Here is a 16,453-nt window from a genome sequence, read left to right on the forward strand (position 1 = left end):
AAGAAATTGGTATTAGGCCAATTAAAGAATAGCTGAGAGGTACATAATTCAATATATGAAAATTATATTGGCATCTGTAATTATTAAGATTGGATCCATGATGGATCCAATCTGACTTTGACATCGAGTGATAATTTGTGGGAGAATGCCACATGACTTCAACAGGTTACAGATATAGGCTTATTTTCGAAACTTTGTCATTCAAATTTTCCTTGAGTTTATTCAGATTTTTGAACTAGTTTTATCTCTTGGGCATAGTACCCTTTTTATTCTCTAGTCCTAAGCTAAGAGTCGATGGGTTTTTATAATTTCAAATATCCATCATTTGAAAGAAGTCTTTGTTTTCTTTATTCTTACTTTTAATGAATGTCTTAATCAGAATTCTGCCGTGAGAACAAGCTCTTTTAACACCCTTGCTCCCTAATCAGTACAGAAATCCTTCATAAACCTCAGAGTTTTAGCTCTTTTTTCCTGGATCTTATCTAGCTCCATTATATTTATTTTGAAATACAGTGAGTGGTTTTGGGAAAAGTGGTCCAGGTGTAGATGTTCAGTTAGCTTTTTATAGGACTTTTCATTTTATAAAGGAATTTTCATGGTCTTTAACCTGTATACAAAGTCCTATGTATTATTATTTACCCACTTTTATAGCTAAAGGAATGGCAGCTTAGGGTACACTACAGATTAAGTAGTTTGTGCATACTCACACACCACACGTGGCCTTGCCTGATGGCTTAGTGGGTAAAGAAGATTTCCTGCAGTGCAGAAGACACAGGAGATGTGGGTTTGATCCCTGGGTCGGGAAGATAACCCTGGAGAAGGAAATGGCAACCTACTCCAGTATTCTTGCATGGGAAATCCCATGGACAGAGGAGCCTCATGGGCTACAGTTCAAAGGGTCACAAAGAGTCGGACATGACTAAGCAACTGAACGCACGCACACCACAAGTAAGTGGAGTTGTGCAGCTGCCACATATGCAAGGTTCAGGAGTATATCTCTAGTTTGGATGACTTTGGCCCTGAGCATCAGACCTGTGTTTCAAAGCTGCCTGCAGGTCATAGCACCAGAGCAACCTACAAACATGAAATTTAACATGCCTCAGATTGAACCCATCTTTTCCTTTCCCCTTCCTCTTAAGTTCTCATCTCTAAACAGTCAGCTGTGCCATTTAAAACAATGGAAATATAATTCACATAACATAAAATTCACCCTCTTAAAATGTACAGTTCAGTGGTTTTTAGTATATTCACAAAGTTACGCAACTATCACCATCACCCTATTTAAGTCTATACCAATTAGCAGTTATGACCCAAACCCTTCTCCAGTCAGCCCCTGGCAATTATTAATCCATTTTCTGTCTTTGTGGATTTGCCTATTCTAAATATTTAATTGAAATCATGCAATATGTGGCCTTTTGTGTCTGGTTTCCTTCATGTAGGATAATTTTTCAGGGTTCATCTATGTTGTGTTTCGATACTTCATTCCTCTTTATGGCTGAATAATATTCTCTTGTATGAATATTTATTTATGTAGTCATCAGTTGATAGGCACTTGGATAGTGTCCTCTTTTGGGCTATTTTGAATGACAGTGCTGTAAACGTTGCTGTAGGGATATATGAGGGTTTTTCTGTCCGTTTTACCCGTTAAGTATTTATTAAAACTGTTTAATCTTCTCCGTCTTACTACTGTTGCTACCTTACTTCAGGTTCTTGTAAAAGCTTCTGAAACCTCTCTTCCAGCCTCTAGTTTGGGCTCTTTCTATAATTTGTCATAATAATGCGGTGAGCCATAATAATAGTGAATCATGTCAATTCGATCCTCCCCCTACTTAAAAACCTTTTCATGACTTAGTATACAGTGAAGTTCAAAACTTCTTAAAATGGCTTATTAGACCCTCCATAACCTGGCCTCTGCTTGATGGTGCAGTTTCACTTCTAATTGCCTATAGTCTCTTAGAAGGACTTGTTGGTTCCATGTACTGAGCATGCTGTTTCATGTTTCTGTGCTATCTGTGCACCTTTCTGCCTGGAGTGGTCCTCCTGTCTTTCTTAATTCATATAAGCAAAGTTGATCTCTTCTTTTATTTGCCATCTTGTTCTACATAAGGCATTTTGCATTTATTTCATTGAGTTGTAATCATATGTTTACATTCATAGCTCTTTCACCAGACCTAGTTCTTTGAGGTTAGAAACTTTATTAATGCCTGGCACAGTATATGATACCTAGTGGATTTTTAGTAAGTGTTCCTATGATGCAAGGGAGAAAGGAGTAGGTGGTCTGAGTGACTTTACTTTCACTTTTCACTTTCATGCATTGGAGAAGGAAATGGCAACCCACTCCAGTGTTCTTGCCTGGAGAATTCCAGGGATGGTGGAGCCTGGTGGGCTGCCGTCTATGGGGTCGCACAGAGTCGGACACGACTGAAGTGACTTAGCAGCAGCAGCAGCAGGTGGGAATGAACTAATAAATACGCCTGTGTTTGTATGTCCCAAATTCTTTGTTTCTATATTGTAATTCTAACATACAAGGCTATTGTATGTTCTAGCTGTCTTTGAGAACTAGCTGTGTACAACCACTTTTGATGATTTATAACCAGTGTATGGAATATGCTTCCCTGATAGCTCAGTCAGTAACAAATCTACCTGCAATGCAGGAGACCTCGCTTTGATTCCTGGGTCAGGAAGATCCACTGGAGAAGGGATAGGCTACCCACTTTCTTGGGCTTCCCTTGTGGCTTAGCTGGTAAAGAATCTACCTGCAATCCGGGAGACCTGGGTGTTGGGTTCATGTATGTTCTTACACATACATCATTCTATGATAGAATCTTTTAGAAGGGTAACAGAATACTTGAGCATTGAAAGAGTAAAAGTTTCTCAATTTTTTCTGTTGGTGTTATAGAGCTGTACATGAAAAATACTTACAATAGCACAATAAGAAAATCTCACAAACATTTCAAAAGTAAATCCTCAAAGAATACATTAGCTGACATTTCCAGCAGCCCTGTTCATATTTACAAGAGCATCTGATGGAATCAGCAGCATGAAGATGGAGATTAAATGGGATAAGGCTTGTAATATGCTTATCACAGTATCCTACATATAAATAAGGGTTCAGTAAGCCTTGGCTGTCATAATTACTATTAATAGTAATATGATTACTCTTCAGTTCAGTTCAGTCGCTCAGTCGTGTCTGACTCTTTGCGACCACATGAATCGCAGCACACCAGGCCTCCCTGTCCATCACCAACTCCCGGAGAGTAAAAGTTATAATTTCTTTAGATTTTCCGTTTACTGTACTATGTTTTCTCATGACAGGGTTAACTACCTTAGTGGAAAACTCAGCTGAATGTATGAGAAGATGAACATATTGAATACCTTGATTACTGTTAATTATAATAGAAAAATGACAAAATGATGTCCTGATAAGTGAATTTATCTCATTCTTGAAAGATTTATTCTTAACTTTCAAATTCCTCTGTTGGGTCTACAGATCAGTTTCTACACATAAAACAACACTTGAAGACACTTTAATAAGTTGGAAGACACTTTAAAAAACTTTAGTTGGTTCAGTTCAGTCGCTCAGTCATGTCCGACTCATTGCGACCCCATGAACTGCAGCACGTCAGGCCTCCCCGTCCATCACCAACTCCCGGAGTTCACCCAAACTTAACGTCCATTGAGTCGGTGATGCCATCCAACCATCTCATCCTCTGTCATCCCCTTCTCCTCCTGCCCTCAATCTTTCCCAGCATCAGTGTCTTTCCAAATGAGTCAGCTCTTTGCATCAGGTGGCCAAAGTATTGGAGTTTCAGCAGTGAACACTCAGGACTGATCTCCTTTAGGATGGACTGGTTGGATCTCCCTGCAGTCCAAGGGACTCAAGAGTCTTCTCCAACACCACAGTTCAAAGGCATCAATTCTTCTGCGCTCAGCTTTCTTTATAGTCCGACTCTCACATACAGGCATGACTACTGGAAAAACCATAGCCTTGACTAGACGGACCTTTTTTGGCAAAGAAATGCCTCTGCTTTTTAATATGCTGTCTAGGTTGGTCGTAACTTTCCTTCCAAGGAGTAAGCGTTGTTTAATTTCATGGGTGCAGTCACCATCTGCAGTGATTTTGGAGTCCAAAAAACTAAAGTCTGACACTGTTTACACTGTTTCTCCATCTATTTCCCATGAAGTGATGGGACCAGATGCCATGATCTTAGTTTTCTGAATGGTGAGCTTTAAGCCAACTTTTTCACTCTCCTCCTTCACTTTCATCAAGAGGCCCTTTAGTTCTTCATTTCTGCCATAAGGGTGGTGTCATCTGCATATCTGAGGTTATTGATATTTCTCCCGGCAATCTTGATTCCAGCTTGTGCTTTCTCCAGCCCAGCATTTCTCATGATGTACTCTGCATATAAGTTAAATAAGCAGAGTGACAATATACAGCCTTGACATATTCCTTTTCCTGTTTGAAATCAGTGTGTTGTTTCATGTCCAGTTCTAACTGTTGCTTCCTGACTGCATACAGGTTTCTCAAGAGGCAGGTCAGATGGTCTGGTATTCCCATCTCTTTCAGAATTTTCCACATTTTATTGTGATCCACACAGTCAGAGGCTTTGGCATAGTCAATAAAGCAGAAATCGATGTTTTTCTGGAACTCTCTTCCTTTTTCTGTGATCCACCAGATGTTGGCAATTTGATCTCTGGTTCCTCTGCCTTTTCTACAACGAGCTTGAACATCTGGAAGTTCACGGTTCACGTATTGCTGAAGCCTGGCTTGGAGAATTTTGAGCATTACTTTACTAGCATGTGAGATGAGTGAGATTGTGCAGTAGTTTGAGCATCCTTTGGCATTGCCTTTCTTTGGGTCAGTACAAAAAAGACCAAAATCCCAAAAGGGCAAAGGACACAGGTTATGGGAATAAATATGAAAAAGAAAAACGATGTAACATTACTAGTCCTCAAAGAAGGAGATATTAAAACAATAGGGTTTTGGTCTAACAAACTGAGAAAAATAAAAATGTAAGACCTGTTGTTGAGTGAGTGGTGATGAGATGGGTACACCCTGTTTATTATTATTTTTTAATTAGTGGAAAATTGCTTTACATTATTGTGTTGATTTCTGCCATACAACAACGTGAATCAGTCATAATTGCATATTAATATATATCCCCTGCCTCTTGAGCCTCCTCCCCTCCCCCACCCTTCTCCTGTAGGTCATCACAAAGCACCAGGCTGAGCTCCCTGCGTTAAATAGCAGCTTCCCGCTGTCTGTTTTATATGTGATAGTGTGTGTATGTCAGTGCTACGTTCGCAGTTTGCCCCACTCTCACCTTTCCTGATTGTGTCCATGTATCCACAAGCCTGTTCTCTGTTAGAGTCATCAGTACTACTTTTCTAGATTCCATGTATATATATATGCGTTGATATGTAATATTTGTTTTTCTCTTTCTGATTTATTTCACTCTGTGTAAGAGGTTCTAGGTTCATTCACCTCGCTACAACTGACTCAAATCCGTTCCTTTTTATGGCTGAGTAATATTCCATTGTATATATGTACCACATCTTTATGCATTCATCTGTTGATGGATATCTAGGTTGCTTCCAAGTCCTGGCTATGGTAAATATTGCTGCAGTGAACATTGGGATACATATGTCTTTTAGAATTATGCTTTTCTCAGGGTATGTGCCCAGTAGTGGGATTGCGGGGTCATATGGTTAGATTTATTCCTAGTTTTTTAAGGAATTTCCGCACTGTTCTCCATAGTGACTATGTCAGTTTACATTTCTAACAGCTATGCAGGAGGATTCCCTTATCTCATCTTCGCCAGCATTATTGTTTGTAAATTTTTTGATGATGGCCATTCTGACTGATGTGAGGTTTGTAGTTTTGATTTGCATTTCTCTGATAATGAGCTTTTGAACTGTGGTATTGGAGAAGACTGTTGAGAGTCCCTTGGACAGCAAAGAGATCAAACCAGTCAATTCTAAAGGAAATCAGTCCTGAATATTCATTGGAAGGACCGATGCTGAAGCTCCAATATTTTGGTCACCTGATGCGAAAAACTAGCTCATTGGAAAAGACCATGATGCTGGGAAAGCTTGAAGGCAGGAGGAGAAAGGGACGACAGAGGAAGAGATGGTTGGATGGCATCAGGGACTCAATGGACATGAATTTGAGTAAACTCTGGGAGTTGATGGTAGACATGCAAGCCTGGCATGCTGCAGTCCATGGGTTGCAAAGAGTTGGATGGGACTGAGCCACTGAACTGAATAATGAGCAGTGTTGAGCATCTTTTTTTGTGTTTATTGGCTGTCTGTATGTCTTCTTTGGAGAAATGTCTGTTTAGGTCTTCTGCGCATGTTTTGATTATGTTCATTTTTTTGACATTAAGCTGTATGAGCTGTTTATATATTTTGGAGATTAATCCTCTGTTGGTTACTATGTTTGCAATTATTTTCTCCCATTTTGAGGGTTATCTTCATCTTGTTTATAGTTTCCTTTGCTGTGCAGAAACTTTAAGTTTTACTGGGTCCCATTTGTTTTTTGTTTTGTTTTGTTTTTATTTCTGTTAATCTAGGATGTGTGTTAAAGAGAATCTTCCTGCGATTTATGTCAAAGAGTGTACTGCCTATGTTTTCCTCTAAGAGCCTTATAGTTTTTGGCCTTACATTTAAGTATTTAATCTGATTTGAGTTTATTTTTGTATATGGTGTTAGGGAGTGTTCTTAATGTCTTTCTTTTACATGTAGGTGTCCAGTTTTTCCAGGACAGCTTATTGCACCACTTATTGAAGACACTGTCTTTTCTCCGTTGTATGTTCTTGCCTCCTTTGTCAAAGAAAAGGTGTCCATATATGCATGGGTTTATCTTTGGACTTTCTGTCTTGTTCCATTGTTCCGTATTTATTTTTTTGTGCCAGGACCGTACTGTCTTGATGACTGTAGCTTTGTAGTATAGTTTGAAGTCAGGGAGGTTGATTCTTATAGCTGTTTTTATAAGACTGTTTTATAGTGCCTCATATGTTTACAGTGGAGTGGTTTATTCATTTGTTCAACTACTGAATACCTGCAGTGTTCAAGACTGACACACAGGGTACATAGTAGTGAGTAAAACAGATGCAAGCTGAACCATCCTGGAGTGTACAGCCACGCAGGGGATATCGACTTGAATAATTACACATAAGTATATAGTTGCAGATTGTAATATGATCACCAGCTGCTGTTAGAATATATATTGTAGGACTAGCAACGACCACTAGAAAGCAATTGTAGGAGATTGCCTGAGACACAAGCACATTGGGCTAGGGTGATGGTGCTGAGTGCTTGGATTTGGAGTATATTTTGAAAATAGATAAATGGCATAAGATTGTGGGTATTAAAAGTCTGTAATTTTGTGCTCTGTGGTAAAATGTTTTGGGATATACATGTTAAGTATATTTCTTAACTATAGTTTTTTGAAAGTAAACCGTATTTTCTTAGCATCCTTTACCATAAGTAGCATTATTGTGTCAAAGGCTATGAACATTTGTGTGGCTCTTGATAAGTACCATACTTGCTTTCCCAAAGGGCTGTACCTGTAAACTGTATCACCAGAAATGTTTGGCTTCAGTCTGTGTTTAATTTTTGCCAGCATAGTATATTTCATTTAGAAAAGTTTTTCTTTTTTAAATTAAAAAAATAGTACTTTAGCTGGGAATAAGGGGAAATTATGGAATAACTTTCCCTCATTTATCATTTTATTGTGTTGAGTTAGTTTTTAAGTGGCTTTTTTTTATCCTAGTTTCCAGAGGATGTTAGTAACATATGTACCTGATCTAAAAGTTTATTCTATATTATTAGTACTATTTTGGAAATAACACTAATTAAAAATGTAAAGTCTTATTCCTTTTCTTGCTTTATCTTTAACTAGTTTCATTGTGGAATTTATGTGGTTTTAAACTGGTTATGCTTTATAACCTGTATTTTTTCTCAATGATGATTTGTTTTTTTACAAATAAAAGGAGTAATATATGTTAAGAGTACTTTAGATTTGTGATAAGGCGTTAATAAGCTTAGAGCGGGGTTGGCAAACTTCTGTTAAGCATCATTTGGTTCTTTGTCACATAATCTGTTTTTTTAACAACCATTTAGAAACCTAAAAACTATTCTTGGCTCATAGGCCACACAAAAACAAGTGAGCAGGATTTGGCCTGTGGGCTGTCGTTTGCTTATTGAGGCTTTTCATCTTGGGAAAGAGTCTCCGTTGACACATACATTTTTTCTTACCTCCATATACTTTTTTCCTTGTGGCTGCTCTGAAGCTGGAACAAACGCTCTAGTATTCACGTGTCATTTTTGTTGTGCTTGCTGTCTGCTTTGTCTTAAAACCTGTCAGTTCTTTTCAGATCACATCTCACCATGTAACACTTTTGTTCTTAAGTTTTTACCAAGTTGTATTGCCTTTTTATATAGCTCAGTGACTAGTTACACTTCTAAGGATGACTCTAGTTAAAATTAACTTGGGAAATACTGGTTTACGTTGTTCAGTTCAGTTCAGTTCAGTCTCTCAGTCGTGTCCGACTCTTTGCAACCCCATGGACCACAGCACGCCAGGCCTCCCTGTCCATCACCAACTCCCGGAGTTCACCCAAACTCACGTCCATCAAGTCGGTGATGCCATCCAGCCATCTCATCCTCTGTTGTCCCGTTCTCCTCCTGCCGCCGATCCCTCCCAGCGTTAGAGTCTTTTCCAGTGAGTCAGCTCTTTGCATGAGGTGGCCAAAGTGGGTTTACGTTTTTAACCTAAACCTATTCTTTGTAATCAGCAGATTCCACCTCATTGTTTATAGGCAGGTTGTAGATTATTTTTTTTCAAGAGCAGAATGTGAATCAGAACTTTGCTGTCAGTATCTTTAGGGCTTAGAAGGGAAAAGATAATAGGAATGAATAGAGACTGCTTTCCCAGTTTCCCAGTCTCTTTGATGGAGTGTTCATCCTGGGAACATGCTATGAAATACATGCAGAAACTGCTGCTATTCCACTTTACATCCTTTCGAAACACAGAGTGTTTGAAAATTTTGTAAATGGGAATTTACTGAGGTGTTTGTTTTAGAGGCAGTATCTGTCATCACATGTGAGTGATCCTCCAGCCACACCTTAGGTATAGATCTGTATGGCTCCAGAAACTATAGTCTGTAATTCATTGTTGATAGGAAATTTCAAAGACTAAAGAAACTATTAACCATAAGGTTAACTTGCGCTAGTTTTGGCAAGTGAAGACTGTGAGGAAAAGTCTTTGGTCTGTTTTACATGCCCAGTAGCCACACTTGGGTAATGAATGGATTGACTTGAATACACTGTACTTTGCTCTGAATTCCTGCTCTTTCATTATACCTTGAAAACACTGGTTTTTATTAAATAATTTATAATATACACGAGTTCTTTCAAGTGGTTAATTAAGGGAATTTGTTGGTTTTCTTTTGTTGTTTAATCACTAAGTTGTGTCCAACTCTTTTAGGCTAAAATAAAATGTCAACCAAATGTTCAAATCTTTGGTCAAGAGCTTCTTGTTTAGAAAACTAAATATTCATCATTCTTTTCTGACTAGTGAGATCAACAGCTTTTTATTATAGACATTTGGAAAATACAGTTTACTTTAAAAGATAAGCACTAGATCATAGTCTAATATGGTAATCTTTCATACTTTTTAAAATTAAGGGGCAAAGGAATACATTAAAAATAATATCTGTTACCAAAAAAAGATACTTAATCAATTATTTATTAAATTAATTCTTCCCATCAGAGACATACCCTTTGTTAACATTAATAAACATACCACCATGAGTTTTTTTAATGTATATATAGATACGTTTATACAGATGTGTATCTCTATACTGGGAACATGTCACATGTGTATCTTAGAATACTCTGCATGCCGTGAACATTTTTTCAGACATTTTACCAAAAACATAATTTTTAACGATCACTTTTTAAATAATAGATTGGTTTGTAAAGTAATTCATGAACTAAAGGTGGAACAAGAAGAAACAGTGTCCTTAGGCTTATACTTTATACCCATTATTAGCCCTGCCTCTGCTTCCATGACCTCACCTTACACCAGCTCTTTCCCTTATTTTTTGAAGTCTGTTTTGGCAGACAGTGTGTGAAATCTTTTAGGCATGAGGATTAATCAAAAGGTTCCCAGGTGGTTCAGTGATAAAGAATCCGCTTACCAATGCAGGATATGCGGGTTTGATCCCTGGGTTGGGAAGATCCCCTGGAGGAGACTGGTAACCCACTCCAGTATTCTTGCCTGGGAAATCCCATGGATAGGGGAGTGTGTCAGGCTACAGTCCATGGGGTCACAAAGAGTTGGACACGACTGAGTGACTGAGTAGATACACACAGACTAATCAAAAGTCAGAGGAAAGTCAAATTTCATTTCAGGAGTCTTATGTTACTCACCCTCTTTTCTTTACTCCCTCTTTGAGTTGCAGTGCCTCTAAGGTATCCAACTCTTTCTTTTTTCTTTTCCACTCCCTCTCTTTTTTACTAGGGATCTCACAGAATTTGCAGACAGAACAATTATTCTCTTTAGCAGTTTCATAGTATCTATCTGACTGTTAAATACTGTTCCCAGGACTGTAGAAATGGACTATGGAGGATATGAAAATTCTCAGCATTGACCATTCTCTTATGAATTCCCTTGACTATAGGTAAAATAAATGCATGACAATTATTTGTAAGTTTCTTGGTTTTTCTTGCCATCTAAATCATCCAGAATAGTAAGAGTTGATAGAGCTATCCCATTTTGTAATAATTATTTTTCTTTACAGAGAATTTTGGGTCTTTTTGTTATCAATCTGTGCACTTGCATTGTTGACTCTTCTTGTAACATCTTTTTTTTTTTTAAAAAACTTTTAAAACTGTGGTAAGATACACATAAAATTGATCATTGCCATAATTTTAAGTGTACAGTTGAGTGACAATAAGTTAAATTCACAACATTGGACAGCCATTAGCTCTATTTCCAGAAGTTTTTCCTCATCCCAAACTGAAACTCTGTGCCTATTAAATAATAACTCTCCAATTCCCCTCTCCTCAGCCCCAGGTAACGTCTTTCCTACTTTTTGTCTCTGTGACTTGACCTTTTCTAGGTGTCTCAGTATAAATGGAATCATAGAATGTTTGTCTTTTTGTATCAGACAACATTTAGTGTAATGTTTTCAAGGTTCATCCGTGTTATATAGCATATATCAGAATTTCATTTTTTATGGCTGAATAATATTCCACTCAGTGTGTGTATGTGTATGTGTGTACAGTCATGCCATCACACCACATTGTATTTATCCATTCATTTTATCCAACAAACATTTGAGTTGTTTCTACATTTTAGCTATTGTAAGTAATGCTTTGACCATTGGCATACAAGTATTTGAGTTTCTGCTTTCAGTTCTTTTGTTAACATACCTAGGAATGGATTGATGGATCGAGTTTCTCTGCATCCTTACTAGCACTTATTATATTACCTTTTTTTTTTTTTCCATAGCCACTCTAATGGGAGTGAAGTTGTAGCTCATTGTCGTTTTGATTTGCATTTCCTGAATGAGGTTGAATATCTTTTCATGTACTTATTGGCCATTTGTGTATTTTCTTTAGAAACCTGTCTATTCAATTTGCCCAGTTTTGAATTGGATTGGTTTTTGTTTGTGAGTTGTGTCTAACACCTTTTTGGAAGTAAAAGGTGCACCGTGATAACCCAGACTGTGTTTCTCCCTTCTCAGGATTCCTACAGGAAACAAGTAGTAATTGATGGAGAAACCTGTCTCTTGGATATTCTCGACACAGCAGGTCAAGAGGAGTACAGTGCAATGAGGGACCAGTACATGAGGACTGGGGAGGGCTTTCTTTGTGTATTTGCCATAAATAATACTAAATCATTTGAAGATATTCACCATTATAGGTGGGTTTAAGTTGAATAAAATAAATTGACATTGAGGAGTAACTATCTCCATTTATTGAGTCTTTGCTAACTGCCATGCACAAATTATCTAATATAGAATAATTTTTGTGAGGTAGGTAATATCCCTGTTTTGCAAATGAAATCTTAGGGATTGAGCAGTTGAGCAGCTTGTTCCAGATCACACAGTGGCAATGCTGGAATTGAAAAGCAGGTCTATTTGACTCTAAAACCTGTGCTCTTAACCACTCTGTACTGGAGAAACAAAGCTTTATGCTAGATCCATCATAAAAATGAAAACCATGAACAAAAATGTGAAAAGATAATTGAGATGGCACCACTTGAATAGCCTTAAAAAATAAGTCCATTTAGTGTGGCATTTCTTGGAATCAAATAAGTACTGGCTTTAGATAATTAAGGAAAAAACACAACTCTGAAGTTAAAAGACAGAAGTGTTAATACAGTTTTTAAAGAATCTTGGCGAATTTGCATAAAATTGATTACTTTTATTAAAATAATTGTTCACATAGAAATAAAATCTTTCCACTTGGTGTTCTTTTTTAAGAATGGAAGGTTAAAAATATGTTAATGTTGTAATTCATGTTTTTATAAAAACATTAATTCTATATATATATATTTAACAACATACACAGAATGTGTTTTTAAGATTATAATTTTAAAAATTAGGCATAGCACTTTTTTGGCCTAAAATTTTTCATTATTTCTGTTTTATCATTGTGACCTACCTGCATATGAACCTATTAGACTGTAGTACTATTATATTTCTGGATATTTGATCTTTTAAAAGACATAGAAGTTCTGTTTAGAATAGAGAAAAACAAGTAGAAGGAGGAGAAAGGAAAATTTGGTGTGATGGGAACTAGGAATTACATTAACAACCTTTATTTTATGAGACAAAGTTGTGAATAGTTTCTGAAAGATTTTTGTTACTAATTCCTGTGCTATAACTTTTTTTTTCCTCCCCAGAGAACAAATAAAAAGAGTTAAAGACTCTGAAGATGTACCTATGGTTCTAGTAGGAAATAAATGTGATTTGCCTTCTAGAACAGTAGACACAAAACAGGCTCAGGACTTAGCAAGAAGTTATGGAATTCCTTTTATTGAAACATCAGCAAAGACAAGACAGGTAAGTAAAATTGTAATAAATAACAAATCTTTCCTCTCAAACTATATCAAGTGATTTTAATCATTAATCATAATTTACTAATATATATTCCAATAATGTCATTTTGGGAGCAGGAAGGTGTGAACATTAATAAATGTACATACCTGATAGCATAACTGTTGATTTTTTTTCCATTATACTAAAGTAGGAAGTAAAACAATATTTACTTGGTAAATGTTCTCTAAAGGATATGAGAGGGCAGTCCTCATTCCAGTGTCTATGCGTTATTTTTGGCTTTGGTTTCTTTCCACATTGAACAGTTCAGCACATCTTATAGTCAGGATTCAAGAGATGTGGGAATTTTTTTTTTTTTTTTTACTGTTTTTTTTTTTTAAAATTAACAGGGAGACGAATTTTGAGTTTCCTATTTTTGAAGTGCTTTTATATTATGTCATGTTTCTAGATTAAATGTTGTATGTTTGGAGAATTTTACTTTGCTAGAATATTCTTTTAAAGGATATATTTGTTTTTCAGGAAAGTTTTCATTAAGGCAGGAGAATATTTACAAAGCAAATAGGAATTCTCAGTTATTCATTTACTGTGTTGTTCTGAAAAAAACACCACCACCACCAGATTGATCCTGAATTTTGTTTCAAAAATTATCTTTAAAAGTAACTTTTTCCCTAGGTAAAATTAATTGATATGATTTAACCTCTTTGTGTGAAATAAGAGTTTAACGTATAGAATAAATAAATTCCTAGAAAGGAATATATAATGTTATGATGGAATACTGGTATGTTCCATACAAGGTGAACATTTGTTTGGGGCCTTGTCTGGTTATGGCCCAGAAAACCAATCTCATGGAATTTAACTTTATCATCCTAGAAGTTAAGAAAATTGATGAAAAATTCATTACATGGTTAAACTTATAAAAACATCTTCTAGATCTTTCACTGAATTTTGTAAAGGGATAAAAATTTTAAAAGTAAACCATTTCTCAGCTAGTATATATATGTCTGCTTCCCTGGCGGAAGATTATATGTACCACTTTCTACTTGTATAAATTTGGTACACAGTGAAAAAAAAATTCTATTTTAAGTCTTCATTTGGAATCAAAAGTTGAATTACTATAGTTTTTAACCATAATACAGATTATCTAATTCTAAAACCTGATGTATAAGTTACAAAAATACTTGGTACATATATTACTTCAGTTTACTTTGAAAGAATTAAGATTTTATTCATAGCATTCCCAAGTCCCAAAGACTAGGAAGAGGTTTGATTTTTATCATCTTCGTACTGGTCTTCTCTGACTAGAATCCTGGATTTCCCTTAAGAAGTACTCAGAAAACATGATTATATCATTGTAACTTTTTCTCTCACTTTCATATACAAATTTTTCAGGTATAAAATTGAAGGATTTTTACTGAAAGCATTTGCAAACCTGCTACCTAGATTATACTATTAACATTTTATTAACTTATATTATTTATAACTTTAAAAATAAATACTTTAGATTGGGAGATATATTAGTTTACATTGTACAAAGGAAAGAAAAAAGTCTAATAAGAGACTTTGCCTGATGTTGTAAAGGGCTGCAAATAAAGCTGTACTTCTCATACTTTAATATGCATAAAAATCAACTGAGCTTCTTATTCAAACCCAGATTCTAATTCTGAATTAGAATTAGGGTCTAGATTGGAAGCTGTGATTCCGCAATTTTAACAAGCTCTCAAGTGATGCTGACTTTGGTACATGGACCACATCTGGAGTGGAAAGGTAATAAAGGACAGAAGAAGAAGTCTTGTTACTTCTGCAGTGTTACCCTCCACTCTCGTTTGATATAAGAGCCTAAAACAGTTGTGTCTTCTTTCCTTGTATGGTTACTACCTCAGAAGTAATATTGATTCTTAATGTTTGACATGAATACTTTAATATACCACAGCATTCATAACTAATCGGAAAACTACCTGGTTTCCTTTTAAAATAGATTTTTAGGTTTTATACTGGTTTTTGTGGAGGGAGGGGTAGGGAAGGTAATGTAGGTATGTGATACCTAGTGGATTAACCTGAATTTGTTTTGTAGACATTTTTATGGATCATCGAATTAAAATATACAGTGATATGTTACAAAGAAATACTGTACTTTATTCCTTAACCTTCTAGCCCTCAGCTTCTCTTATATTTATATCCTGTTTTATTGATCTGGTTATGTAATTTATGGTGCTAAACTACAACTTCGATATTTAGTTTCTGATCTTTGATTTCTCTATTATATGGACTTGTTGATTTGTCTCTCAAAAGTTTATTCATCTCTCTCTGTTGAAATTAATTTGATATTTGCATGCTCTTAGAAGACTTGAATTAACTATTCCAAGTAATTGAGAAAATGAAGTATGTAAATTTTTATAAATTTTAATTTACATCTCTAGTTTTTGTGAAAATTTGAAGCCCTATTTTCTGCAGAACGTTTTGATATTCATCTCCTATTATTTATTTATTATTTGAGCAAAATGAATATGCATATCCTCATTGTAGTTTATCAGCAGCTACTTGTTTCCTGCCCTGTTTTGGTCTTGAGCATGAACTTAAAACACAAAACAAGAGAAAGTTATATTTAAGTTAGTAGGAACAGGACATGCATTTAGAACTTTTATAGATAAAAGTCAGGGGCTAGCAAGCTTTTTCTGCAGAGGGTCAGATGATAAATACTTTAGGCTTTTGGGCCCCAAGTGATATCTGTTGCATTTTTTTTTTTTCTTACAGCTCTTTAAAAATGCAAAAATCACTCAGCTTGTGGGCAGTACAAAAATATGGGCTGTGGCTGCATTGGGCTTGTGGGTTGTACTGTGCTGCTTGTTGATTATCTAGGGAACTGTGTTGTTTGACCAGACATGAGAAGTTAGGTCAGACTTTCAACTTAAATTTTATAGGCTAACATTAGTAATTTTAAAGTAAAATTTACATATTCTGTGAAAGAAAAGTTAAGAGTTTTACTCTAGTATTTTTAAGGTAAGGGTTGCAGACTATATATTTTACCAACTTAATTAGTTTCTTATTTTAAAAAGTCCATTTTTATGGCTAAAATACAATTCTTTTATATTTTTATAAAATTATAGTTTTCAGCTATTCTTTTAGTCCACATCTGAAAGGCCAAAGAAGTTTTTGTTTCTGCAGGTAGGCTGCATCAGGTCCCTGTGTTCCAAGTGTATAATAAAGTCTGCTGTCTAGATGACATTTTTCTGGCTTCTTTGGGCAGTGCATGGTAGTGTTCGCAAAGGCTGTTGAAACCAAATTGTTGATACCATGGTAATCAGCAGTGTGTTTTCCAGTCTGCTAAAATCAAAAGTGGGGAGCATTCAGGAAAGTGGATGATAAAAGCAAAATTCTCTGAG

At 35.9% G+C, this 16,453-nt stretch overlaps 1 protein-coding gene across 3 annotated transcripts in view; it reads left to right on the forward strand.

The window, feature by feature from the left end:
* The window catches only part of KRAS (KRAS proto-oncogene, GTPase), a 39,542-nt gene that overhangs the window by 12,333 nt on the left and 10,756 nt on the right, over window positions 1-16,453 (forward strand). For all 3 annotated transcript variants that reach the window (NM_001110001.3, XM_024992102.2, XM_059886665.1), the window contains exons 3-4: window positions 11,757-11,935; window positions 12,920-13,079. In NM_001110001.3, coding sequence (NP_001103471.1) covers window positions 11,757-11,935; window positions 12,920-13,079 — 339 coding nt within the window. The remainder of the gene's footprint in view (window positions 1-11,756; window positions 11,936-12,919; window positions 13,080-16,453) is intronic.

Source organism: Bos taurus, chromosome 5, assembly GCF_002263795.3.
Source record: "Bos taurus isolate L1 Dominette 01449 registration number 42190680 breed Hereford chromosome 5, ARS-UCD2.0, whole genome shotgun sequence".
In the NCBI taxonomy this organism is placed as follows: Eukaryota; Metazoa; Chordata; class Mammalia; order Artiodactyla; family Bovidae; genus Bos; species Bos taurus.